General features: G+C 32.9%; 1 protein-coding gene across 2 annotated transcripts in view; it reads right to left on the bottom strand.

Moving 5' to 3' along the window:
- LOC118190642 (short coiled-coil protein homolog) overlaps positions 1–23099 on the bottom strand; it is a 35643-nt gene extending 12544 nt beyond the window's left edge. Inside the window, exons 1-4 of one of the 2 annotated variants that reach the window (XM_085810409.1) lie at positions 22971–23099; positions 22528–22644; positions 22297–22410; positions 18151–18237 (exon numbers count right to left, since the gene is read on the bottom strand). In XM_085810409.1, the coding sequence (XP_085666535.1) occupies positions 18151–18237; positions 22297–22410; positions 22528–22597 (271 nt within the window). In that variant the 5' untranslated portion in view covers positions 22598–22644; positions 22971–23099. Of the gene's footprint in view, positions 1–18150; positions 18238–22296; positions 22411–22527; positions 22645–22890 lie in introns of both variants that reach the window. The other variant, XM_085810408.1, reaches the window with a different exon arrangement.
- Between the last annotated feature and the right edge of the window lie 3206 nt (positions 23100–26305).

The following is a 26305-nucleotide window of genomic DNA, read 5'->3' as shown; positions in this document are numbered from 1 at the left end:
AAATTAAATGAATTGTTAGATGATTTTGCTTTGGAGATTGACCCAAATGAAGGAAGAGGAGGACACTTTATGAGAGGCTTTGAAATGCTCTGTGAAATCATGGAACTTTAAAAGAGTAGCATCAATTGTCCCTAGCAAAAATTGCCAGACTTTTTAAAAAACCGGTAACAAAAATCATTTCAATTAAAATTTGTTTCATTTTCCCTTTTTAATTACAACAATATTTAGGTTTGAACTATACATACTTTCTTAATCTGAATTGTACCAAACAGATTTTTCCACAGAAAGTTAACTTTGCTGAACATGATTTTGTCAAGCTAAAAAATACCGTATTTGATGGCATATAAGACGCACCCTTATTTAGAAGACCACACACAAGGGAAAAAAGTTTCCATAGTCCGTGCGACAGCATAGTGCCACAATAACTTAAAATGTGGTTTTAGTTCTTACGTTTCATAAAAGCCAAATAAACAATCATTAAATGCAATTACCAAACATATTTTTCTTAAGGAAAATTAACAAACGGCAAGCTATTTTGAACATATGTAAATTTCAATAATGAATAAATGAATGAATGGCAAGCAATCAAACATAATGCAAAATAAAGCAGAAACAACAAAAAACACAGATTCAAGGAAAATGTTCAAGATTCAATGAAAACGTTGCCTATCATGAAATGAGACTTTAACCACTTTCAAAATCATAAAAATCCTTTTCACTATCATCATCATCGAAAACGAGAATATCGTCATCAGTACTGTTTCCGTCATCGCTAGTATCACCTTCTTCGAATAATGTGTCATCTTCTGTTCCGTTAAGAACTACCATACATCGGGTTTTTTCATGACCTGTGGTTTTTATGGTTACTGATTTAGACCCTTCAATACTCACAGTCTTGTTGGATGGTACATCAAATGTGAGTGGAATTTCATCCATATTTCCTATTTGACCAAGCTCAAAAGAAGTTTTCTTGCGTGCATTTATAACAAACCTACGAAATGCTAGTATTTTTTCTTCATAATCTGCTGCCATTTTCTGTGCAATAGTTGTTTTTGTGTGCATTGATAAGCCTTGCCTTTTCATGAACCTGTAACACCAGCCCTCAGACCCTGAAAAGTTCTGATTCCCATGTTTTTCTGCAAATCCTTTGGCCTCATTGATTTATTTTGGTTGAAACACTTATCCCAGATTTCCTCTTATTTATGACCCACATTTTTACGGCATTTTCAAGTTCAGGATCGAAGGTTATGTTTTTTAGCAGTCTTCAGTTGATCTTCCTGCAGTCGCCAAGTACATATAATTTTTCTGGTAGGTGGTAGACTGAAATGCCTTGCTGCTGCTCTGTTTCCATGTGCTTTGGCATAGTTTAACACTCCTAATTTATACTGAATTGTATAGCTTAATCTCTTGTTTCCTGTAGTCATATTTTCCAGGGTATTTTTTTTTAAACAAGTAGTTTTAAGCACCGATACCGACACATTTATACAGAGTAGCACCGATACCGACACATTTATACAGAGTAGCACTGATACCGACACGTGTGTCGGCTGAGTCAAAGAAAGTCTATGTAAAGAAGGAAAGGCTCCATAGACGTAATGTGACCGTCGAACCTGTTCGAACTTCGACATCAGCTTCGAGCTTTGGCACTTTTTGGCGACAGATATTTCACGCATGCGCAAAATAATTATGGCAGATGTAGAAAACGTTATGTGTGTCTAGACCTTTATCGAGCTAAAAATAGCATTCAGTATTGAAAATTAACCTATATCCTTCACGTATAAGATGCAGGTAACTTTTTTGAGACCAAATTTAAGAAAAAAAGTGCATCTTATATGCTGTCAAATACGGTAATTAAAAAAATGAGAGCCAGAATGTTAGATATGAAGGCATGCTTTTGCACATTAGCAAAAAATGGCTGTTATTTATAGTATGCAAAAGAAAATCACATAATAGTTATGAGTTAGTGTATTCATCTGCCAGACTGCATACCTACATAATAGTAAAATGTCTTCATAAAATTTTGTACAAAAACACATTCAGAGTTCTAAAGCAGTTCTTAAGATTCTAAAGATTAATTCATAGTTCTAAAGATCAACAGTTTTGAAGACTGACTGCCATATAAAACTGTTTACTTGAACACTCTTAAGTGATGCAAAAATACAAATAATAAAAAGCTAATTATGAAAACTGTTATGTGAGATGTATAGCATTCATATAATAATAAGAAAGCTCTAAAAAAAGTCAGCTGGTATGAAGCATGACAGCACGGGGCAACCCATGACATCATGAAAATGCATTTATGTGACAATCCAAGTACACCTATACCTGCAGCAGACAAGCCAAAATTTCCACCAAAAGCCATGTTTCCATCTTCAAGTTCAATGCTCATTAGTGTCTGTTTCCACTGAGAGCATTTTCCCCTTGTGGAAAACTGTAATTGAACTTTGGAATTTGATGAAAAAGAAAGTGTTTCATTTTCTTCAAAAATATGGCATTTTTTGCCTAAATGCAAAAATCCACATTTCACAAAATTTAACTTTGCAATAAAATTTTATGGATCAAAATTTTTTAAGGTAAAGTTCCGAAGACAAATTGTGCAGTTCTGTTCTTTTTTCAAAGCAAAAACAGATTACTGCCTACATGGAAAAACAAAAGCATGCACAATATCAAATTTGTGCAATTCTTCGATGTTTATTTAAGTGAAAATAAATTGCGATGTATGTGGAAAGAACCAACACTTTATACAATGTCAAGCTATATGTGATGCCGAGTTTCTGCAATTCTCTGATATTTTTTCCCAAGCTAAAACTGCTCTGCTCTGTACATGGACAGAATGGAACCAAAAAAGCATTTTATCATGGATATTTTTTACATTTTTAATTTTGTTAATTGGCTGCTGCTTTATGTAATTCCTAGAGCACGTTCATTTCTGAAAATGAATGGTTGCTGTATTTTGCATCTTAGCTTGAAGAAGAATCAGTCACTTTGATGACTTTTTGGGAGGGAATGTGAATAATCAGAAAGAAGCAGTACCTGATGAGAAGTTGTAGTAACGATAAATGCATAAATTTTGTCGGTGCAAATAAAATACATATATATATATATATATATGTCATAATTTAATGAATAGAAGAAAACACTAGAATTTTTAATTGCTTTCAATATCCGTCATGGCTGAGGGTTGAATGCGTACTGTTGAAGATAACAAAACTAGATTTCTACAAATCACCAACCTTTATTTTCACACATATCAAAAATCATCCACTTTGCAGACAAGATATTTTCTAATCATAGAGAGAACACAATAATTTCCATGTACAAGATTTTTAAAAGTACGATGTAAACATTTTGGACAGCACAAGCGGCGCAGAGCTCTTCGCAGGGTGGAAGCTAAGGAAAGGAATGACATATTTAGCTTATAGTGCTATTTTTAAGGTTAAGGAAGTCCCCAAATTAAATAAATAATAAAAGAGGTTATAGCCAATAAAGATTAGAAGTTTGCTTTCATAGTTTTTATCTTACACATAAAAATGTAATGAAAGCACAATTTTTGAAGCACTGATATAAGAACACCGAGATGTAGACGTGTAGAAGTGTAGAAATGCTGTTTAGCGTAGATACTTGATTCATATTAAATAGTAACAAACTGATCTGGATTAATTTCCTTTTTATTTAAATTCACATTTGTGACCACAATTCACTTGGCACCAGAACATTTTATATTTTGATACTATGATGATAGAAGCTAGCATAGCGAAGCATTCACGAAGCACAGAAATTGAAGCGAAAAGTGACACATCAGTTCAGAGGAAGAAAGGAGGGAGTCAAAAGTTTGAGTTAACACTTTGTGGGCCGCTGTCACGCTGGCGTGACTTTTGCTCGCCAACAGTTATCGGCCACTGTCACGTACGCATGACTTATTTTTGCCGACAACGATGCTTCACATCGACGTTTGTATAGATAGACATACTATAGCAAAACATTTGACAATCAGGAAACATTAGTTTCAACTGTTTTCCTCTCCAAATTCACCAGACTGTCTATTATTGAAATCTTTTTCCGTGGAAGCTTGTTTTATTAGTTTGAGACTGTCTTTCGCTGCCTTCACGTATCGAAAACTTATGTTAGATTTAAAGATATCCTTCAAAGTGCTCTTCGATGAGGAAATATATGCTGATCTGTTATCAGAAGAGGATAACTGCATTGATAGTGAAAGTGATTCGGACAGTAGGAGCAATATAATTGTGAGATGATTCAAAAATAAGGGAAGACCAATAATTAGTGAATCTGAAAGTGATAAAGAGCTGTGGCAAATGATTGGTCAGAAGTTGATTTTAAACCTAACTTTTATGCTTGCCTGGAACGGTTTGGGTTACAGGTACTATACACACCAGATATATTATCAACTGCGAAATTGTTCATTGGGGACGATTTAGTTAATTTGTTTGCCACACAAACAAACTTATATCATAATCAGCAGAATAATGATAACAACAATGCATCAACAAAGAATAAAGCTTGGATTGATACAAATGTTGTAGAAATGAAAAAAACTTTTGGGGCTTGTTATCCTAATGGGAATAGTAAGAAAACCAGAACAAGACGATTATTGGTCTACTCACCCTGGATTACATACACCTATTTTTGGGAATACTATGCCAAGGAACCGGTTTCGGCAGTTATGGAAGTATTGGCACTTCAGTAATAATGAACATTGCCAAGAAAGACTTGATAAAATAAAACCAGTTTACTTGTACCTGGTAGAAAAGTTTCAAAACATTTATAAACCCGGGAAAGAATTATCGCTGAATGAAGGTATCATTCCATGGAGGGGCAGGCTATCTTTTCGTACATATAATCCTGTGAAAATTATAAAATATGGAATTTTAGTCCATATGGTGTGCGAGGTGACATCTGGTTATATATGCAATTTAGAAATATATTGCGAGCAAGGAAAATCTCTAATTGCGACAATATTGTCCGTGCTATCGCCATATTTAAATTTGTGGCACGATGTATATATGGACAACTATTACAATAGTGTAAAGGTTGCAGAGGAGTTACTAAAGCATAAAACAAACATCTGTGGCACAACCAGAGTAAACAGAGGAGTGCCAAATTGTTTAAAATCTGCTACATTGAAAAATAAGTCAATGGAATTTCGTACGAAAGGGAAAATTATGGTACAAAAATGGAATTCGGCCAAAATATTGATAATGATGATTTCTACGATACATTCAGCAGACATGATCGAATGTGTGAGTAAAAGAACCAGAAAGAAGTGCATTAAACCAATTTGCATACAAGAGTATAATAAATTTATGAAAGGTGTTGATCACGTCGATCAATACCTATCGTGTTATTCCATACTTCACAAAACAAAAAAATGGATGAAAAAAAAGGTTTTATATCTCATAAACTGTGCATTACTCAATGCATTCCAGATATACATAAAAAATTCTGAAAATCCTATTAGGTTCAAACAATTTTTACTAAACCTTGCACTAGCATGGATTAATGGGAATGAAGAGGAGAAACAATCAAGATCAGCTGCTCAATATAATAATAGATCGCCGAGGTTTGATCCACCAGGCAGACTTACTAGGAGCATGAGAAAACATAGAATAACACGTATTAGTGATAATGGGAGAATTCAAAACGCGAGAAGGGCCTGTAAAGTCTGCACTGCCACCAAGAAAAGAAGTTCCACTGCATACATGTGTTCTTCCTGCAACGTTTTTCTGCAAGTTGGAAAATGTTTTCAGAATTATCATACTAAAAAGAACTATGGATCCTAGCAGTGAAATTTTTTAAATAAAACGTTTTAGTACTAATTAAAAAATATAATTGGAATAAAATGGAATAAAAATAGTGTAACAGTTATTTTAGTGATTTCTTTAATAATAATTATATACCAACTACTTATGTTTCGAAAAATTGCGTAAATATCACCATTAGCGAGCAGTAGAACCTGCGTGTACCGGCGGCAGTGTAATGGCACTTTGATAAATGCACGGCCTGCAAAGTGTTAAAAAGTTTTGGTTTACAATTATTTGATTGGGCAAGAGGTATCTGCATTATGCAGGATTCCATGATTAATTTGAATGGCACAGTTCAGACTTATAGTGCTATTTTTAAGATAGAGAAAGGAAGTCTCCAAATTAAATAAAACATAAAAGAGGCTATAGCCAATTAAAATCAGAAGTTTTCTTTCATATTTTTTAGCTTACATATATGTAGTATTTTAATTGCGTAGGAGGAATCCGGTACTTTTAACTTGTGGCTGTAGACATGACTGAGTGGAAAGGCATACAAACTATAATAGCAAAACTGAATTTTGATGAATCACCAATCTTTATTTTCACAAATATCAAATCATCTTGGTAGACATTTATCCAATCATGACACTGGTTTTAAAAGTAAAACATAGGCATTTTAGACTGGGAAGCTTAAGCAGCGTGGATGTTGGCATGGAAGCTAAGAAAAGGAATGATGTATTTGCTTGCGAGCAGTATATATACTAAGTAGGTGCAGAAAGTACATCTAAGCTGTGATTGGTTAATTTCAGGTTGTTATGTAATGTGGAAAGATCTCGAATTTGGGAGAACAGATGAACTTAAGGAGAACATAAAATCTAGAATAGTTAATTTTGAGGTTACCAATCATTTCATAGAACAGCCATCATATTTTGTTATATCTTACACACACACACATATATATATATATATATGGCATTTGAGTGTAATTATCAACACAGAACAAAAACAAACGTAAAGGACTTTGAAAAACGTTGCATATGTATCAAAGTTGTTCAAAATATTGTTACAGCTCATAGGTCTAAATGGGATGAGCTACCAATGATATCCACAGGTACATCGCATACTTTTTATTATGTATTTTAAATCTATGTGCATTTGAAGGTTAAAATATGTAGCACATTTTTGTAACCAAGATTATTTTTAAATATAGATTTTGTGCATAAGAACAAGCTTTGATAAATAATCAGTTTTAAGAGTAACCATATACAGACAAAAATTCTGAAAATAATTCTTGATTTCATTACAATTTACTTTATAGAATATAAATGTAAAGTATGTATATTAAGGGCAATATTCAATATTTACACTAATTACACAATAAATAAAGTTGAGTGTGATAAATTTCAAAACAAGCTTCCCGTCCAAGTCCTCAATCTTTGCAAAAAATTTAAGTGTCTTAATGTTTTTTTATCAGTTTCAGCTTTTTTTTTTCTTTCTTAGCCCAAAGGGGCAATTTACTCAGGGCTATTAATTTCGTTTTGGCATTTTGCATTAGTTCACTTTAAACAGCTTTTCACTTTTCAAATTGTTGCCATCAAATATTAGAGTCCTCCATTATATTATTAAGAAATTAAATAATGAAGAATCTGCATAAATGTATGTACGTTTTTTGCACAGTGAAAAAACAGCGATGCTCAAATATGGCCATCTGGAAGCCACAAATTTGGAATTTGTTTTATAATCTATTTCATATTTTGTAAAACTTTAATGAATTTTTGATTAACAAACTCAATGACTGGCAACACTGTACCTGGAGGGAGGGACATTTTTATCTCCAGTGTGCGAAACTGTGTATCGTAAATTCTAAAGACATGCTCTTTTTAAATTGCTTTGTGATATTGCTATTGAATTAAATTCTATAGTTTAAATGTGAAGATCACATATTGCAGTCAATTATTTAATAAATAAAAGTAACACAGAAAATGTTGAAAAAAAGGGCCCTTTGGGCGTAATATAAAATCTGAAAGCTTCCAGATTTTTTTCCCTTCCCCAACAACAACAGCATATGTGGTTTCCAAGGCTCTTCTTTACGAGGTTAAGAGACATGTGGCTAGCAAAATGATGAATTGAAACCTTGAAATGTTGAGAGAAGAATTAGCTACTCAATTATGCATTAAAATAAACTATTTTAATACAAGTATTATGGACTCTAGAGAGTAATAATATTTTTGCCAAATTTGATATTCTAAAATACCATTTATGTTTGAAAATAAATTTGGATCTTAAATAAAACATTCTTTAACAAGCCTACTACTACACACACATATTTTTGCTCCTAACAGTTGTGTGAATGCCACTTCCAAGAAACAGAACTTGCAATAATTATTAGTGGCTGAAAAACATTAAGTAAATAAAATTAAATAAAAGGATGCATAAAATACAAATTACACATAATCTGAAATTCAACACTAGGTTTTCTAGATGTACCATACGTAACTATGGAAACTTGAAAATTGATGTGATAATAATTCATCCATTGACCAAAATACTCAAATTTAAAATACTGTAGAAAAAGCATTATCAATGATTAAATGGGGGAAAATGTGCTGTTAAATAGAGGGGAAAACCTGTAAAAACTGTGGCATGATAAAATTTTGTTACTTTCATGTTGTTCGTAAAAATCGCAGGATAAGCAGTCAGAGGTTTAATACTCAAAATATCAATTTGAGTTACATCAAATGTACAGGGTGGTTATAAAAAACTTCTCCGATACGTGAACCCACAGCAATCCATCCACTATACGAACTGGAGTGAAATTTCAGATGTTATTTGGTCATAAGCACTCAAGATTGTAAGGATTTAAAAATAATACAGCTCTCACATTAGCTTTAGGGATACTTTGGTATAATCACAACTACCTTGGTAGAAGTTGTGTTCAACTCAGATAACACTATGGATAACTGTAAGTTTAACTGCTTGCCTGATTATTCCGAGTTATCTTGGTTCGTATATATTGCAGTTAATTATTATCCCGGGCAAAGCACAATTTGATTTACGATTCGTTTTATCTCGGTTTTACTCAGCCTTGAGGAAATGAAAGGAAATATTCAGCTTTGATTGGCAGTTTGCTAAGTGTATAGAATGTCAGGTATCGCTTTGTGTTGCGCTTTGTTTTAAAAACTATCATACAAAGACTAATATTTAAATTGTTTTCATTCGCTCGAGATAACTCGGGATAGTAAACTAATATTAAAACTAAATGCATTTACACCTTCAAAAAATTAAAAATTCAATATAAAACCTACATATTTTGATTTGTTTCATTTCGTTGTACAGTCAAAAGTCATTAATCTGGACTCGTCGGGACTTCGGCGATTCCGGATTATCGATTTTTCCGGATTATAGATCATCAGTTTAAATCTGGTAAGATGGCATGCAGAAATTATAAAATTAAAAATATGGAACCGTAATTTATGAAATAAAGAACAATTATGATCTAAAGGGTATCAACATAAAAAAAAAACCCTCAATATTTATTTGTTTACTTTATTAAACATTTCTTTCAATGTAAGTTGTTTAAGTTGCTTCGTTTTATGTGATAATACTTTCTCTTTAATTCTATAAACAGACATAATTTCTTCTTCAGTTACAAAGTTCCGCTGTTGAAGTCCTATAATTGCTGTGTCTAGAATACCGACTAATTTGTCAATCGAAATTTTTTCGTTTTCAATAACCTCTGTCACTTTCTTCACCATCGGAAGCGAATTATAATGATGAGGAATTTGATTTAAATCATATCAAAGACAGAGTACATCGAGATGAAATACTACATTTAGTAAGAAATTATAAGCCAAATAAAATAAAAAATCTGCCCTGAAGATAAGGATAGTGCTGACAGATCAACTTCCAATTCATTGCGCGCCGCGGCGTTCCTCCCTCCCCTCGCCGCAGAGCAGCATGAAATTGATAAACAGATTTTGGAATGGTTAGATAAACAAAGGATTATTACCTTTATCCATTTTTTGCAGCAATTCCACTTTTTGTTTAATGGAATTCGAAACATACTTTTGCTTTGTAGATCCTTTACATATTAGTAAATATATATCGGAAATTCTATTTGACATAATCGAAAGTTCAAGCTTACTTTTATAAAATTGCTCTAACAGTCTGCAAAAAATAATAAACCAGATCCAATTCGAAGATTAAGGAACAACGCAATCTGCAACATTAACTGAATTAGATAATTTTAGCTTAGCTTATACCGTCCATTATGCATTAAACGCGCATGCACACACGCATATTCGCAGCCGTAAAGGTCTTACACGCATGCGGCGAAAGTTTGTAGCTTTTAGGTCCGGATTATAGATCATTCCGAATTATGGGTGTCCGAATTAACAACTTTTGACGGTATTTAATAATAAAATAAAAAAAATGTGATCATTTTTTACAATTTTTTCAAAAAATTTTGTAAGTGAAGTGGTTAAATAAGCAGCATTGGTGCATGCTGTTTTGGTTATATTAGAAGCTCTAAAGGCAAACTGCGATAGTTTTGGTTTTAAGCTGAATTTTGAAATATGTGCTTGTGGGATTTACCTGCAAATTTCTGAAAAATTTTTGCAGGAATGTAATATTTTGCCACAAAGGTGTTAATGGTCAGATTCACATTTAGTGATGCTGTATTCTAGAAAACAAACTTTTTGGAAATGCAACGTGAAAGAGTGTAACGAAATGTCAAATATACCAAACTCTGGCACCATTCTTCAGGTAATCATGTTCATAACAATCCTTCAGTCATGCACTGTCACTATTTTTTTATGCATTCTTTTTGTTGTATTCCAAGCTTGAATTGTTTTTATAAACAAAACATGGTAATTTTTACCTTAACCATAATTTTAAAACATGTGCTTTTGGAATTTGCCAGCAATGGAAGAATCTCAGATAAAATTAATTCCACAATGCAGCAAATTTGCAATGCAACAATGCAGCAATTTTGTGGCAAAAGCCACAAAATCTCTAAAGGGAACAATGAAGAAATGCATTTCTGTGATGACTTCATGGTTTAATAAGGCACCATTTAGCAAGACGAAACAAACATTTATTAAATATATAATTCAAAGCATAATATAATAGTTACTCAGAGCAGTACGTCGCTCCTACCGCATAGTACAATCTACTACCTTCCTCTTCCGAGGCTAACATGCAACTCCTAATAAATACATTAACCCTTCTCGAAGAAGAGCTACCTGCGCCAAGCATGCTCTGTTGATCACCAAACAGTCGCCAGATATCACACCCCCGTCGTAAGATTGTTGTTGATATTATTTACAAATCAATCAGCAATCTGGAAACTAAAATCTAGCAACTGTTTGCGATCAACGTGAAAAAGAAAAAAAACTACATATACTTTTATACATTCTCTCCTAATTTTCAAATCTCAATTACTATAGACATACCTCAATTTACTATATAAACATAGATAACACATTTTTATATATAAACATAGATAAATCATTTTTAACTTCACTTGTTCCAAACCTTATTATTATTGTAACAATTTATCAATTCTTAATTCAAAGAAACCAAGTTGATATTTTCTTTTATAAACATGTTAAAATATACCCTAGTATTATTCCAATGATGACAGTGAAATTATTAAGTTTCTTATATATATATAAAATTATATTCTTAGCATTCCTTTTAATTAATGATGCTGCAGCATGATTTAAATCCTTGGGAGACAAATATCTAAATTTACCACTTACCTCGAATATTTGTTATCCAATAATTTCTCTATCTATTTCAAATTACATAAACATCTTATTTGCACAAAATTATAAAATGATTATGAAAAGCAAAGAAACTATCTAATTATTAACTATACAAAATGTTCGTGAAGATGAACAGTAAATTAATGTTCAAAGTTCACAAGTGGGAAGTCTGCATAATGCATCCGCGTTTGACAGTTTTTTTCCAGGGCAATGTTCTATTTCGAGATTATATTTCTGCAAAGCTATGGCCCATCGTTGTAATTTGGACGATTGCGGAGCATTTCTCACTATAAAGGCTAGAGGATTATGATCAGTCACAATTTTCACCGATGAACCGAATATCCAAGGTTCAAACTTCTTCAATACCCATACTATAGCATAAGTTTCACGCTCTATAGTCGGCCAGCTCTGTTGAGGTTTCGATAATTTCTTGCTCGCGTAGCAGATGGGAAATTGCTTCTCTCCCCTTTGCTGTGACAAACATGTACCTATTCCGATTTGGGATGCATCAGAATGAATGACAAACGGATCCTGCAGTGTTGGGGTGATCAGCTCCGTTGACATCACTAATCGTTCCTTCAGTTGTTGAAATGTTGACTCATGAATTTCTTTCCATTCGAGTATTTCCGGTTGTTTATTTTTCGTGAGTTCTGTGAGTGGGTAGGCGATCTCTGCATACCCTGGGATATAATCGCGATAATAATTACATAGTCCTAACAGACTTTTAAGATCTCTTTTCGTTTTCGGCGTTTCCAGCTTCTTGATTGCCTCTATTTTCTCGGGATCTGGTTGATGTTTTCCTGATCCAATGATGTGTCCTAAATATTTAATTTGAGGTTTTGCAAACGAACATTTCTTCGAATTGATAGTAAATCCAAGTGACTCTAGTTTGGTAAAAACTTTATCCAGATGTCGGAGATGAGTGTCGAAATCCGTGGAAAATATAGCTATGTCATCAATATAGGCTCTTGAAAATTGTTGAAATTCTTTCAGTGCGTTATTCATTACTCTCTGAAAAGTTGCTGCTGCGTTCCTTAATCCAAAGGGTAGTTGGCTCTTCCTATACTGAACATTAAATCAATGGCATTTTGCATAGGAAAGTCATCTGGCTTCGTCACTGCATTCAAAGCTCGATAATCTAAGCACAATCTGATATCTCCATTTTTTTTGCTTACACAAACTACTGGATGAGCTATTTCTGCATTACTTTCTTCTATTAGTCCCGATTTCAATAATTCTTCTACTTCTTCATCGACCTTGGGTTTCAATGCTTCAGGAATCCTATAAATGTAAGGTTTCTTCCTCTCCATATTGGGTATTAATCTAATTTTATAAGCTTCAACTTTAGCTATTTTCAGCTTTCCGGTGAATAGTGCTCGGTGTTTGTTGATAAGAGCTATCAATTTTCTTCTCTGCTGCGGATTCAAATTTTCTAAATTCAGATTTGCATCTATTTTAAAATCTTCCAGGGGGGTCGAGAGATCTTTTCCTGGTAAAGTTATAATTTCTCCAAATTCTTCTTCATTTTCAAATATCACTCCAACTGCATTGACACTAGCTTGGAATTTTCTAATTTTATTTGCATGAACATGTTTGATCTTTCCATCAGGTAGTTTTACTTTATAGGAATGAGGTGGGCAATGATTCACGATTTCTCCTGGACCAGTCCATCGTGCATAGAGTTTGTTATTTGAATCTGGTATGAGTAAATAAACTTGTTCTCCGATTTTGAAATTTTTTGGTATTGATCTCCGATTAAAGTACTCAGCATATTTTTGTTGTTTATCACTTGCAATTAAATTGGCTTGTTCGGCTGCTTGTTCTAACCTTATTTTTAAAAGTTGTAAGTAATCCACTGCCGATTCACTTAGATTAGGTGGTATAGGTATTTCTCCTGACCATGAAGACTTCAGTACTGCTAAAGGACCTCTTGGTTGTCTTCCATACATCAGCTGAAATGGTGAGACACCCGTGGTGCAGTTTGGTACTTCTCTGTATGCAAAGAGCAGGTATGGGATGTGCTTATCCCAATTCGAAGGATCAGTCCTGATGACATGATGTAACATTTGCTTGAAGGACTTGTTCCATCTTTCTACTAATCCATTTGAAGCACTGTAAGCAGGTGTAGAGAACCTAGGGTGAGAACCTAGTCTTTTCTGAAATTCTTTAGTTAATTTTGAAACGAAGTTACTTCCGTTGTCACTAGCTATTGTATTAGGGATTCCTGTTCTCATGAAAATCTCCAAAAGCGCGTCGCAAGTGGCTTTTGCTGTCAAGCTTCTCAGTGGAATGGCTTCTGGCCATCGGGAATGTTGATCTACCATACATAACACATATTTATGTTTCCTAGCAGAGGAAGGTTCAATAGGTCCAATAATGTCGATGTTAACTGTTTCGAAAGGTAATCCTGGCCTTCTGACCGGTGTGATGGGAATCTTGTCAGATCGCTTTTCTGGACTTTTCAACTGACAATCTTTGCACGTTTTACAAAAGGTTTCAGCATCTTGTGCTAATCCAGGCCAATAAAATGAATATCGTATTCGCTCCTTTGTTTTTCTTATCCCAAGATGTGCACCGAAAATGGAACTATGTGCTAATTCCAACACTTGTGCTCTTCTACTAAGTGGAAGCACTAACTGAAAAACATTCTGTCCTAATATTTTTTCTTGGTGATGTAAAAGATGATCAATAAATAATTTCCTTTTTTTTCTATTGCTAGCTTCCATGCTTCTCTCAGCGAGGGACAGTTAACTTGCTCTTCGCGTAGGCGTTCAGCAGACGATAAGTCTGTGTTTACATAAACACTCGCCTTCTTGACTTCCTCCTCTTCGTTTTTCTCCTCCATAAGCATTAGCGGGGGGGAATCGACGCTGTCATTTGACTGTGCATTGGCGAAAAAAGTTTGTAAGTTTTCGCTTCCGTAATTATTTCTTTCTGCGTTTGGTTCTTCTGCCGCAGGATTAATCAACAGTTCGTATATTTCTGGAGTTATTAGGCAAGGCACATTTAGCTTATCAGTCACTGCAATTAATGTATCCACAAAATTAAATATATTGCTTCCATGATCTTTATGGTAAATAGGTACACGGCAAACTTTTGCTTCAATTGGTTGTCCGAAAGCAGGTGTTAGCAATATTTTACCTCCTTCTCTCTCCTCTAAATTTGGAATGAGCGATGAATGTACGATCGTTATCTGCGTTCCAGAGTTTACGATAGCTTCAATTTTCTCAGAGTTAATAAAAATATCTACTTTTTGCAGTGGCTGAACGATGCGTTCTGCGAATTAGGATCGTAGATGGGATGAGTCTACTTTAGCTACGATGGCTTCTTCTTTTGATGTTCTGTTTGAATTTTTTTGAGTTTTGGAATCATCCTTTCCCTTCTTATTTACTGCAGTTTCGTTCTTTCTTCTTTTGTCTGGACAATCTCTCGCGATGTGTTGATAATTTCCACAAATATAACATTCTTTTCTTCTCGCGTGAAATCTTTCGTGTTTTGGATATTCTTTTCTCATGGGTGGTGGAATATATTTGTCGTGTGCACATGTTGTATCCAGGAATCTCGGTGATCGCTTAATTCCATTTCGAACTTCGTCGAAAGATTTTCCTTTGGCCGTGAAATAAATATCACATTCTGTAGCTAATTCTTGAGGCTTCAGCCATTTATTTCCTTGGCGTATTGCGACGTGTGCAGCTGTTTCTTCATCTAATGCTTGGAATAATTTATCGGAAATAATTAACTCCTTGAGTGTTTCGAAATCCTTTACTTCTCTTGACTTGCAGTAATAGTCCCATGTAGCTGTTAGTCTTGAAGCGAACTGGATATGCGTTTCGCCGGAATAACGTTTAGTTTTTCTGAAGTTTTCTAAACAGGTTTGAGGAGTAGGTTGATATTCCTTCAGAACAAGAGTTTTCACTTTTTCGTAATTTTGCAGATCTTCCTCCTTTATATAAACAAGAACATTTGAAGCTTTTTCTCCAATTAATTTCAATAATATTTCTGATTTGTATTCTTCAGGAACCTTCTTGTGCTTAAATGCTCTTTCGATAGAATCGAAAAATATATTCCATTCTTCTGCTCTCTTCGGTACTGGTATAGTCAGTGTTTCTACTCCTTTGATCAGCTTGTCCAGGGAAATTTCGGTTTCTCGTTCTGTGTTTTGTATTAAAGGTGTTGGACTTCTACTTCCTTCATTTTGAGTTGCTCGAATCTTCGCTAGTTCTATTTCGTGTTCTCTTTCTGTTCTTATTCTTTCTTCTTCCATTTGCATTCTTTCCATTTCTTCTTTTCTTTTTCTGTTCTCCACTGTAGTAATCAGAATTTCTTTCACGAAATCAGCATCTTCGATGTATTCCTTGCTATTCTGGAGTTTGTGTTTCAGTTCTACCAGCTTAAAATCTGGGGATGCTTCTTCGCCAATTTCCAATAGAACTGTTACTAAATCCTCTTTCTTTGCGTTTTTGAACATTTTCTTCTATTTTCCTTTAGAATCAAGCCTTTCAAACTCTCGATTAAATAATTCTCACGTTTTTACTCTCTTTTGCAAATGAACACTTCTTTCGTTAGTTAGGCTTAACTTTACGCCTCTTCCGTTTTCAACGCTCTAAGCTTCTAACCTCTCTGGTTTTCTCGAAAGAGAGCGTGTTGTGATGACTTCATGGTTTAATAAGGCACCATTTAGCAAGACGAAACAAACATTTATTAAATATATAATTCAAAGCATAATATAATAGTTACTCAGAGCAGTACGTCGCTCCTACCGCATAGTACAATCTACTACCTTCCTCTTCCGAGGCTAACATGCAACTCCTAATAAATACATTAACCCTTCTCGAAGAAGAGCTACCTGCGCCAAGCATGCTCTGTTGGTCGCCAAACAGTCGCCAGATATCACAATTTCATAGATAATTAGCATTGCTGAAGTTTGCAGAATTCCAAGTCTGCAAATCTGTAATTTTTTTTTTTTTTTTTTTTTTTTTTTTTTAAGTGAAAATTGATTGCTGTGTGCCTAGGGAGAACATTGCAAAAAAAAAAAAAAAAAACACACAAAGATTTTTCACATTGTAAGAATTTTTTTATTTTTTTTTATTTTTAATGTATTGCATAAACCTTATTTAATAATTAAAACTTGTATTTTAAATTGCCGATGTGTGTTTTCTTTCCATATGTTGATAATGTCAGATGATTTAAAATAAACATCAATGGTTTGGGAATCTCTAAAAAAAAAACATGAAAACCACAAACTTGCACTAGGTAAGTAAGTTTTAATAAATAAGGAAAATAACCTTGTTTTTCATGTAGATTTAGACAAAAAACTCAATTGATTTCAAGGGCAAACAAGTCTCTCTTCATCAGGAGCAAAGAAATTTGCAGTGATCATAATGGCCCTATTTAAACCCTACTGCAGTAAAGTGAATGAAAAGGTAGTGCCATCTGTTGGCAAAATTAGTAATGAAAATTTAAAAATTAAGTTAGTAGAATTTTAAAAGCGTCAGGAATGACTGGATTGAATTTAACGTTATTAACTAAACAAGGTAAATCTTTGTGAATGTGAATAGCTTCATCCAACAGAAGAAGCCTTTTGAATAATTTTTGAAGTCAAAATTATGATTAAATTTCCAACTATGATTAGCTATCGAAGACTTGTTAATTTTCCCTTTTGGGACATAACATTCATGTCTCTTGATATGAAACTTGAATACTCTTTTCGTTTGCCTGATGTATCTCAAACCACACTAACATGATATGCTATAAATTCCCCAAGAAGTAAAGTCGGAAATGATAATCTCTAAGAAATGAAGCTTGCATTTTACTGACTTGAAAATTGAACTTCTGGAGAATTTGTGCTATTTTAGAACTAACAGAAGGATGAAATGGAAGCACAACAAGGTTATTAATGTTATTTCTAATGGTGGAACATCTTTTTTGATGGCATATTGAAAATTTTTTAAAAGCGTTATCAATGACTATGGGACAAAATCCTTGGTCAGTGACAAATGATCTCGAATAATTGCATTGGTTCTAAGGAACAAATTTCGAGAGCGTGAAAATACATAATTGTAAAAAGAAGCCTTTTTTGCATCAGGACCATCTTTTCCTATTTATTAGCTGGCAAGTCAAAATATTTTTTAATCAGCTACCAATTATTAATAAACCAAGTATTTAATTACAATAGTGCCAAAAATAATGCTTTCAATGACAGTCAATTGCTGCTTAAAATGTTTTAAAGAAGTAGAAGGTTTTCAAACACATACAACATAAAACATAAAATGGAAAGGGGGTTAGAAATAAAATTTATTCATCCAAAACTCAAATGAATTTTGCTTAATGAGATACAGCTTGATAATTAATTTAAACATTCTCTTTTTGTCCTAGAAGCCATCCATGAAATTAAAGTATTTTAAATTTTTTACATTTTTAAACATCTTTTCATAATAAATAAATAATAACATTCTTTGGAGAATACATATCAAAGTATCAGTATACTACATGGTACGTACTCAGTAACTTAACAGCAAATGCAATAATGTTTGTTTATATGCACAAAAGAAAAAATCTTTGCCTACATTACTCTGTTAACTAAACAATCTGAGATGTCTTAAAGAATAAGAGAAAATGCATACCTTCCAAAGTATTTTGCAATTCCAACACTTGAGAAATTAATCTAGTTTTTTCTTCCATTTCATCAGGGCTCAAATCCGGATCTAGCACTAATAAATATATAAATATTAGCCAATAAAAAAGAAATACTTCAGAATGACTTCTGGCACATCTGGCACTCAAAAATAATAAATATACCATATTTACTCGTGTACTTCCCCCTTAGGTATTAAAGCCACTAGGTTCTGAAATTTTTTTAAGCATTCATGCTAGCTTCCCCTCCCTCAAGAAGTTCAGAAAATGGGTTTGCCTAAATTAAAAAAAAAATTAATTCATTCACATAGTTATTCACACTTTCATTTCATTAATATAGTTGCTTGTGGAATTTGGATGCACACACTGTGAGTGATGAAGCAGTAATAGTGAATATCTTCAAGAAAATGAAGCTATCTGATGCTTTAGATCAAGGGTTCTCAACTGGTGATATGCAAAGAAGCAAAGTATTTTTAACTAATAATTCAAAAATTAAAACCCCAACATCCTGATTGAGTTTTTTCTCTAACACTCATAAATTTATCCGATCTGAGCTTCGTTCAAGAGGACTGGTGGTAGTAGGACTTTGTAGTGGTGATACTAAAGGATATCAATTTTTGTTTAGGTGGTATTTATTAGTCAAAAGGTTGAGAACTGCTGCTTTAGATGGTTCTAAGGGTCATTGCTTTTGGAAAAACAGAGTGAATGATAATAAAGACAATGACAACTTGCAAGCATAGCAGATGATACACACAGCAGTATTAAATTCGCAACTGATACCTGAGCAAGAGATATTCAAGACAGTACAAATAAAAATATTTGTAATGTTAATACTACTATGTATTCTTATTGGAATACAGGTTTCTTTTAAACAATATCGGAATAGTTTCCGCCACTTTATTCAGGAGTACTTTTCATTTATTTTGTTCTTACTGTCACATCTTTTGGAAATTAAATTACTCACATAATTTTCCCCTCTAAATTTTTGTACAATACAATTAGTAAAAAAGGGGAGAAAATATGTAAATGCAGCATGCATTTAAAGAGTGTATTTGTTTCATTTTGTCCATCTATTAAACTTCCAGATAGTTAAAACTAGTATGCATTATTTTTCAATTCTGTAATGTAATTTATAACAAACCCAAGATATTTTTTTCCGATTATGATATATTTAATTTCCTGAATAATAACATTACAGAAACAGTACTTGTACTATAAATATTACATCTCTTAGAATCTTAACATTGCATTTCTTAACAAGCAATTAAATGTAAAAATGCACAATTAATTTTGCTACTCAAAAATACTCCATTTTATTTAGAACAACAGTCATAACTATATTAACTAAAACAGAAGATTTACATTTTCCCTGACGGTTATATAAGAACCTTATAATACAATTATGATTTATTAACTCCAAAAGAACTACATTCTTATTCCTGTACTGATCTCAAAACATGTACTTTGTTTTCAGCAGCTTAATAAAGCTGTTTTAATTTATATGATGATTAAACGGTACAATTCGGTTTCGGGGATCGTAAAAAATTGCAGCAAAAATGCATGCGCAAAAGCGCCAAATCTAGCAAACTCGCTCATTAAACAGCACGCCACGCCAAATCTCGCGAACGTGCTGATTTCAAATTTCGTAAGTTTTAGATAGTTCTATATTTGCAAGTCGCCATTGAAATACTAGTTTAATTTTTTTATTCTCTTTATGATAAAGCTATGGATTTTACAATTTGGGAATTGCCGAGTAAAGAAAAGTCTACAATAGAATTTTTTCAAAGAAAAAAAAAAAAGGCATCATTCATGATAGAAAATTATGCTTGAACAATTATGAGATGAAATTATGCTTTATCGATAACACGGTAGCAAAATGGCGGTGCAGGAAAGAAACCGGTAATGAGTATGTTTCCATTCAGTTATTTTAGCCTTTCTTATATAAATAATAATAATAATAAATTGTATGATGTGAAATTAACCTTTTTATCTAAATTAAAATAATAATCTGAAATAGTTATTTACTCTTATGCTTCCATTCAGTCATGTTTAGCCTTTTTTATATAAATTATAATAATAAAAAAGTACTATATGAAAGTAACTTTTCATCTAAATTAAAACATCAATCTTAAATAGTTATTCGCTACTACACTTCCTTTCTTGCGTTAGGGTTGCCGCAATTATTTTTGGCAGCATTGACATCGACAATAGTTTGGCGATTTTTTACGGCCCTCGAAACCGAATAGTACCGATTAAACTAATGTCATGAAGTAAATAGAGAACTTTCCAAAAAATTCAACAATAATAATTAAGTCATTTCCTACTTTTAAAAAAGTTATAACATACAAGGGTTAATCTTTGAATTATGGTAACTTGGCGATTTTTTGGCGACCAACCCTGCTACAGCAACCTGCTAGTTTTTGTTTGGACGCCATTTTGTTTTCATGAAGTAAATGCTTTTTTTTTTTTTTTTTTTTTTTTTACTTAACATTTTTTTCCAACAATCTGCTAGCTGAATTACGCTTATGCTAGAAAGTTTACGGAACAAAAGTGCTTAATCATGATGAAGATTAGGTGTAAAACTGGGAGAAAGTGCAGAATCACCCACTGCTTGCCGCGTTTTTAAGAATTGCACATACACGGTATCATCCATGTACACGTCGACCTATTTTCACTTAAAAAAAATCCCAGAATTGCACAAAAATGGCATTGCACACACTCTTGACTTTATCCATGTACACTGCCAAAGTCCTAGCTTGCTTGCCGCGTTTTTAAGAATTGCGCATACACGGTATCATCCATGTACACGTCCACCTATTTTCACTTAAAAAAAAATATCTCAGAATTGCACAAAAATGGCATTGCGCACACTCTTGACTTTATCCATGTACACTGCTAAAGTCCTAGCTAGTAAACTTTATCGCCTTACCAAAATGTTGCCAAACTACCTCTTACGATATTCCGAAGATTTTTATTTAATTATAAAATTTAAACAGATAGTAAAAAGTCTACCACATCCCTTTTCAAAATCTATATTGAAGTTTTTTTCAGTATGGCAAAGACTACATAAAACTGTCATTCAGTTTGAAATTAATTCATTTACCCACTTAACCTAATAGGTTATCTATAAAATAAAGGCATTAAGATAATATCATATTTACCTAGCATTATCAATACCAAAACTTATCTCTTTGCTTTACATTGGGCATTCCAGGAACCCTAGAAGCTGCAATGAATTCTTTACGAAATATGCTATTTCTCTTTTTTTGTTAAGAAAAGGTGAAAATGGCTTCTTTTCTCTTTTCAACATCTGCTTTGGACAAATTAATTCAAGTGACTTACATTATGGCATTTTTTTGGTAACTCTTATTCTGAAGAAAAAGAAAATACATAAACAGAGAATATTTGCACCTTGAAAAACTGTATATGTTAGGAACAGCAAATCACTGTTCCTAACATGAACAGTTTTTTATTGAAACCAATATTAATCTAAAGTTCATTGTCCCCAATTATAAATTAAATAATTTGAAAAAAATTAGAATACTACTACTACTACTAAGAAAATGATATACCAACTATACATGAGGATACTTACAAAGGAATAAAAAAGTACAGTTCAAAATTAAACATGCCGTTTATGCTATATAACAGGGGCGGTCAAACTTAATGTTAATAACAGCCAAATGTCTCAATTCAGGGAATTATATTTTTCAAAAGCTCCAAATCCACGTCTATATTATTTTAAAATAAATTATTAACCTTCTTTTGAACACTTACCATTTTTGTTTACCATTTTTTCTTATTATTACTTCATACATTTACTTTATATAAGAGTCGAACGTGACTCGCAAGCCATGATGTAGCCACCCCTGCTATATAACATGTTGAACTATGGATTTTTTAGCAACCTTTAATATTCTTGAATACTGAGGTCTATCATTGTTACATAAGGAATGCCTCAATTTAAATAAACAACTTCTAAAACTTGTTCTCTCTCCTTTTTCAATAACTATAACAACACCATAGGTTTTTTCCATTCTTATATTTAACTTAAAAGAAATTTAAATTGAAAAATTACAGCTTTTTCAAAATATAGATAATATTTCTCCTTTTTACAAACATTATTAATTACTTACAAGGCGGCGCAGGACTATTGGACCCATTAGTGTATGCTGATGGAATTGATTCAAAACTCTGGTGCCCAAGATCTTGTTGATCTTCTGTGCCTTCAGTCTCAGCTTCGCTCTCATCTTACGAATACAAGAATAACGATATTTAACTAGATAATAAAGATTTTCGATAAAACTTAAAACACGACAGTTAAAAGCATTCCCATAATATCTGAGAAGGGAAGAAAAAGAATTTACCTTGAGCATCTTCATCAGCAAGTGGTATATTATTAAGCTCCTCTTGTAAACGTATCATATTTTCTGCCATGTTGAAACGCCAAAAAATCACTAATACAAAAACTACCTAATGGGAAACTGAAAGGAAATAAATAAATAAATAAAGGGCTCGAACTTTCTCCTCTAAACATTCACAATCAAAGTAGAGAGTTGTATTAAAACCTAAAAACAATAAAGCATTTAAAATTATGCATAAATCGTGATAAAGAAATATAGAAAACAATCTATTACGGCCATTTAAAGGTACTAAAATTACAAAACCATATAACACGTTACGAATAACAATTAAACGAAATGCCTAATATATTCGAAATGAATTGTTACCAAGAAACGAAAAATCTTGCACAATTTTTAAACTATGCGAATTTCGTATTTTTACAAATATATATTTGACAATTACGAACCTATTACTTTCGAGTTAAAATACATTAGGTGAGTTTAGATGTTCTGGGACAACTTCAAGCCGATCGGTTTCGGTATCGGCAACATTATGCCGCGATTCGCAATATGTCCGGATCAACAAAAATGTTACCCTAAACGTAAAAAGTCACGTAAAAATACATAACGTAACGGCACTCCACGTAAAAATACATCAAGTGAAATTCTCAGAAGAGAAAATTTTAAAATATGAAAGAGAGGAGAACATTTTTTCCTAGAACGCCTAGTTCCTACTCCTAAAGGATTGGAATATGATATTAAAGTCATGGTAGAGATAAAAATAAATCTACAAAATACAAACGAATTTCAAACAGCTATTTACTAGGTAAAAATAACTGTTTGTAATATATACAAAACAGGAGTGCATGTGTAGAGTTTACGTTGGAAAATTTAAAACTCTCGCGCAAATTTTGACTGCGTACGTAGAAGTGTGCACAAGTAATGATGCACTTTCTAGAGTTTGTTGAGATCATTTTTGGTAAGAGTAGTCTAAACCGACGAAGTATAGGTAAGGACTGGAGGTACAATTGAGATAAAAATGAGACGTTTCTTTCTCGAGTCTAATTTGGAATAATTGGACATAAGTATAAGCATTTTGGAAGCTTTAAAATATAAGCTAAAGGTTATATTTAGCTTTAAAATATAAACTAAAGGTTATACAATTTTATGTAAAGACACGTAATAATTTACTTTAATTTCTTTGAAATTAGCATATTCGTTTGCAATAAATAACTAAAATTTTTTGCAAGTTAGAGCCTTAACTTGAACACACAGTATTCCCTCCCTCGAAATATCAATTAATTGTTCTTTTTCATTTAGGGGTACATTAAAATTGAAAATACCAAAGAAAAATGTGTCACGGATCCAACTTAATTCCTTATTTGGAAATTTTTCAAAATGTTTTCTGTCAATTTTATCATATGTTCCTTTAAACCAGAAATCTGTATTATTTTCTTTAGTAAATTCTGAAAAACATGTTCTGTTGTTTTTGTTCAATTCTCCTTGCCAAAGTATTAGCTTAGTTTTAAAAGTTTCAATATTAAATTAATTAATAATTGCTGAAGGAAGAATAAGAGATTCTAAAATTGCATGAGGTTTTAAATTTTTCGCAATTAAACATGCGCAGATATTTATTTTGCACTTTCTAGAGTTTGGTGAGATGATTTTTGGTAAGAATAGTCCAAGCCGGCGAAGCATACGTAAGGACTGGAGGTACAATTGAGATATAAATGAGACGTTTCTTTCTCAAGCCTAATTTGGAATAATTAGAAAAAGGTAGTTAATGACTTTTATTGTTTTATTCTTAGCATTTTCGATGTGATCTTTCCAATTAAGTTTGCTATTGAAAATGATAGCAAGATATTTGGCTTTGCTAACGTTTGGAATAATTTCATCAAAAAGATTCAGGTTTTAATTAGAAAAAAATATCCATGTGATTTTTACGAATAATTAACAGTTGAGATTTATGGACATTGATGAATAATTTCTATTTTGTGCTGTGCGCCAATCATCGATTTTTGGTTTTAATTCTTGGAGCTTCTGAATCTCATGTTTTGAGTTTTCTGATTTGACTTGCAAGGCGGTATCATCAGCATAACAGCTCATAAAATAATTTAAATAATTTATTGTTTGGGGAAAGTTCATCACGTAGAAGAGGAAAGGATTAGTTCCAGTCGAATTTCGGTATAAATAGCCCTATTAATTCCGAGCAGCAAAAATAAATAAAATGCTTAAAAATATTAACAGAAAAATAATTTGCTCATAATGGGATTCCATAAATATTCTTAAAATTCTGTAGCGTAAAATATCATCTCGATAATTAGTCGTAATTAGAATGACCAACCTCCATGATCAAATCACATTTTATTATTCTCAGCTTGATGTTAATGGAAGTTACCTAGTTAGCATATAACGAAGAGTTTCTAAGCAGCTTCTTATTTTTCTAATCCTTTTCTTCTTCACTCTATATAAAATCAAAGGATGATTTCAACTCTCAATTCCGTTTCGCTGATATTAAAAAGTAACTCTGCATTTTAAGTCTATTTCTTAACCTCTAGGTAGTCGAGTGGTTACAAAGTGGAATTAACTTACCGTAGTCGAATGGTTACCATCGTCCCATCGGTAGCCGAGTGGTTACAAAGCTGAATATTGGCAGTTCGTTTCAGGTTCGAATTCAGGTGAATGGACTGGGTGCATAAGTAATTATCGTGGTTTTCCCCTCATATGCGAGGAGAATTAGAAGCCAGTTAGTTACCCTACAACAGTGATTCTCAACCTTTTTTGGTCGATGCCCCCTTTTGCCATTGCTAGATGATCCTTTCTTCCCTTCCTCTCCAGAGTTAAAAAAATCTGATGTGTACATCGCATGACTTCCTTGTACGGAATATTAAAATTATACGCATTGTTTCTTGCATTTCGTTTTAACTTATTGGATTGAATTAAATTTATTTCGTCGATAGCGCTTAAACCACAATAAAATAAATGCACTCTTTAAAATTCACTCTATTTGTTTACCATAGCGAGAGTCTGGCGCTAGGTTCACTTAACAGCGTTACATTTCATTCATTTTTTAACTCAGAATGCACAACATTTATATCATCTGAAGAATTATCTAATCGTTGCCACATGTTCTATTCAAATAGTATAATAAATCTAAAACAATGTATAAAAGAAATTAAGCAAACAACAACAACAACAAAAAGAAAAACGTTTTTCACAGACGATTCAGTATTTCTCATTCAATTAATTCAGTTCTCACTTCGCAACAAGGCAAAAATACATAAAAACTCGAAACATGTATTGTCTGTCTACGGTAAGAACAGCTCCCGCCACGGTGTCTGGCGAGTGGCGGTCGCTATAGCAACAGGGCTAGTATATTTCAAATAGAGACGAACCAAGAGTTGCTTTATTGTTATTTTGTTTTTGGAGGCTGTTGGCTTAAGGAAAGTTTATCCAAAGAATCTCTAAGGAGAAGTAAAGGTTTCTCGAGGCAAATGTGGCTCCGTCAGACTGAAGAGACACTGTGTATGTCCCTGAAGCTTATTTTAAAGGGGCAATCCATCCACCCTCCGTACCTTTCTGCGCATGTGCGAAATAGCAGGCAAGAAACCGGCATGTCGCCAGCCATATTAGCAATCTTTTACCGCGTTGTTCGAAGAGGTTCATTGAAACTTTTTTTCGGTTCTTTTCTCTAGTTATTTATCATTCGTCTTCTCGGCTTCATTCCAGCTGCACGCATCTTTTCTTAAGCCTTATATTATTACTATTAGCTCTTTTTATTCTCGTTGTTATATCTTTTGTG

Source organism: Stegodyphus dumicola, chromosome 2, assembly GCF_044657685.1.
Source record: "Stegodyphus dumicola isolate Sdum_Otavi_A_Nest chromosome 2, ASM4465768v1".
NCBI classification, from domain to species: Eukaryota; Metazoa; Arthropoda; class Arachnida; order Araneae; family Eresidae; genus Stegodyphus; species Stegodyphus dumicola.
Note: the sequence above shows the minus strand (reverse complement) of the source record. Positions and strands in the feature narration are given on the sequence as shown.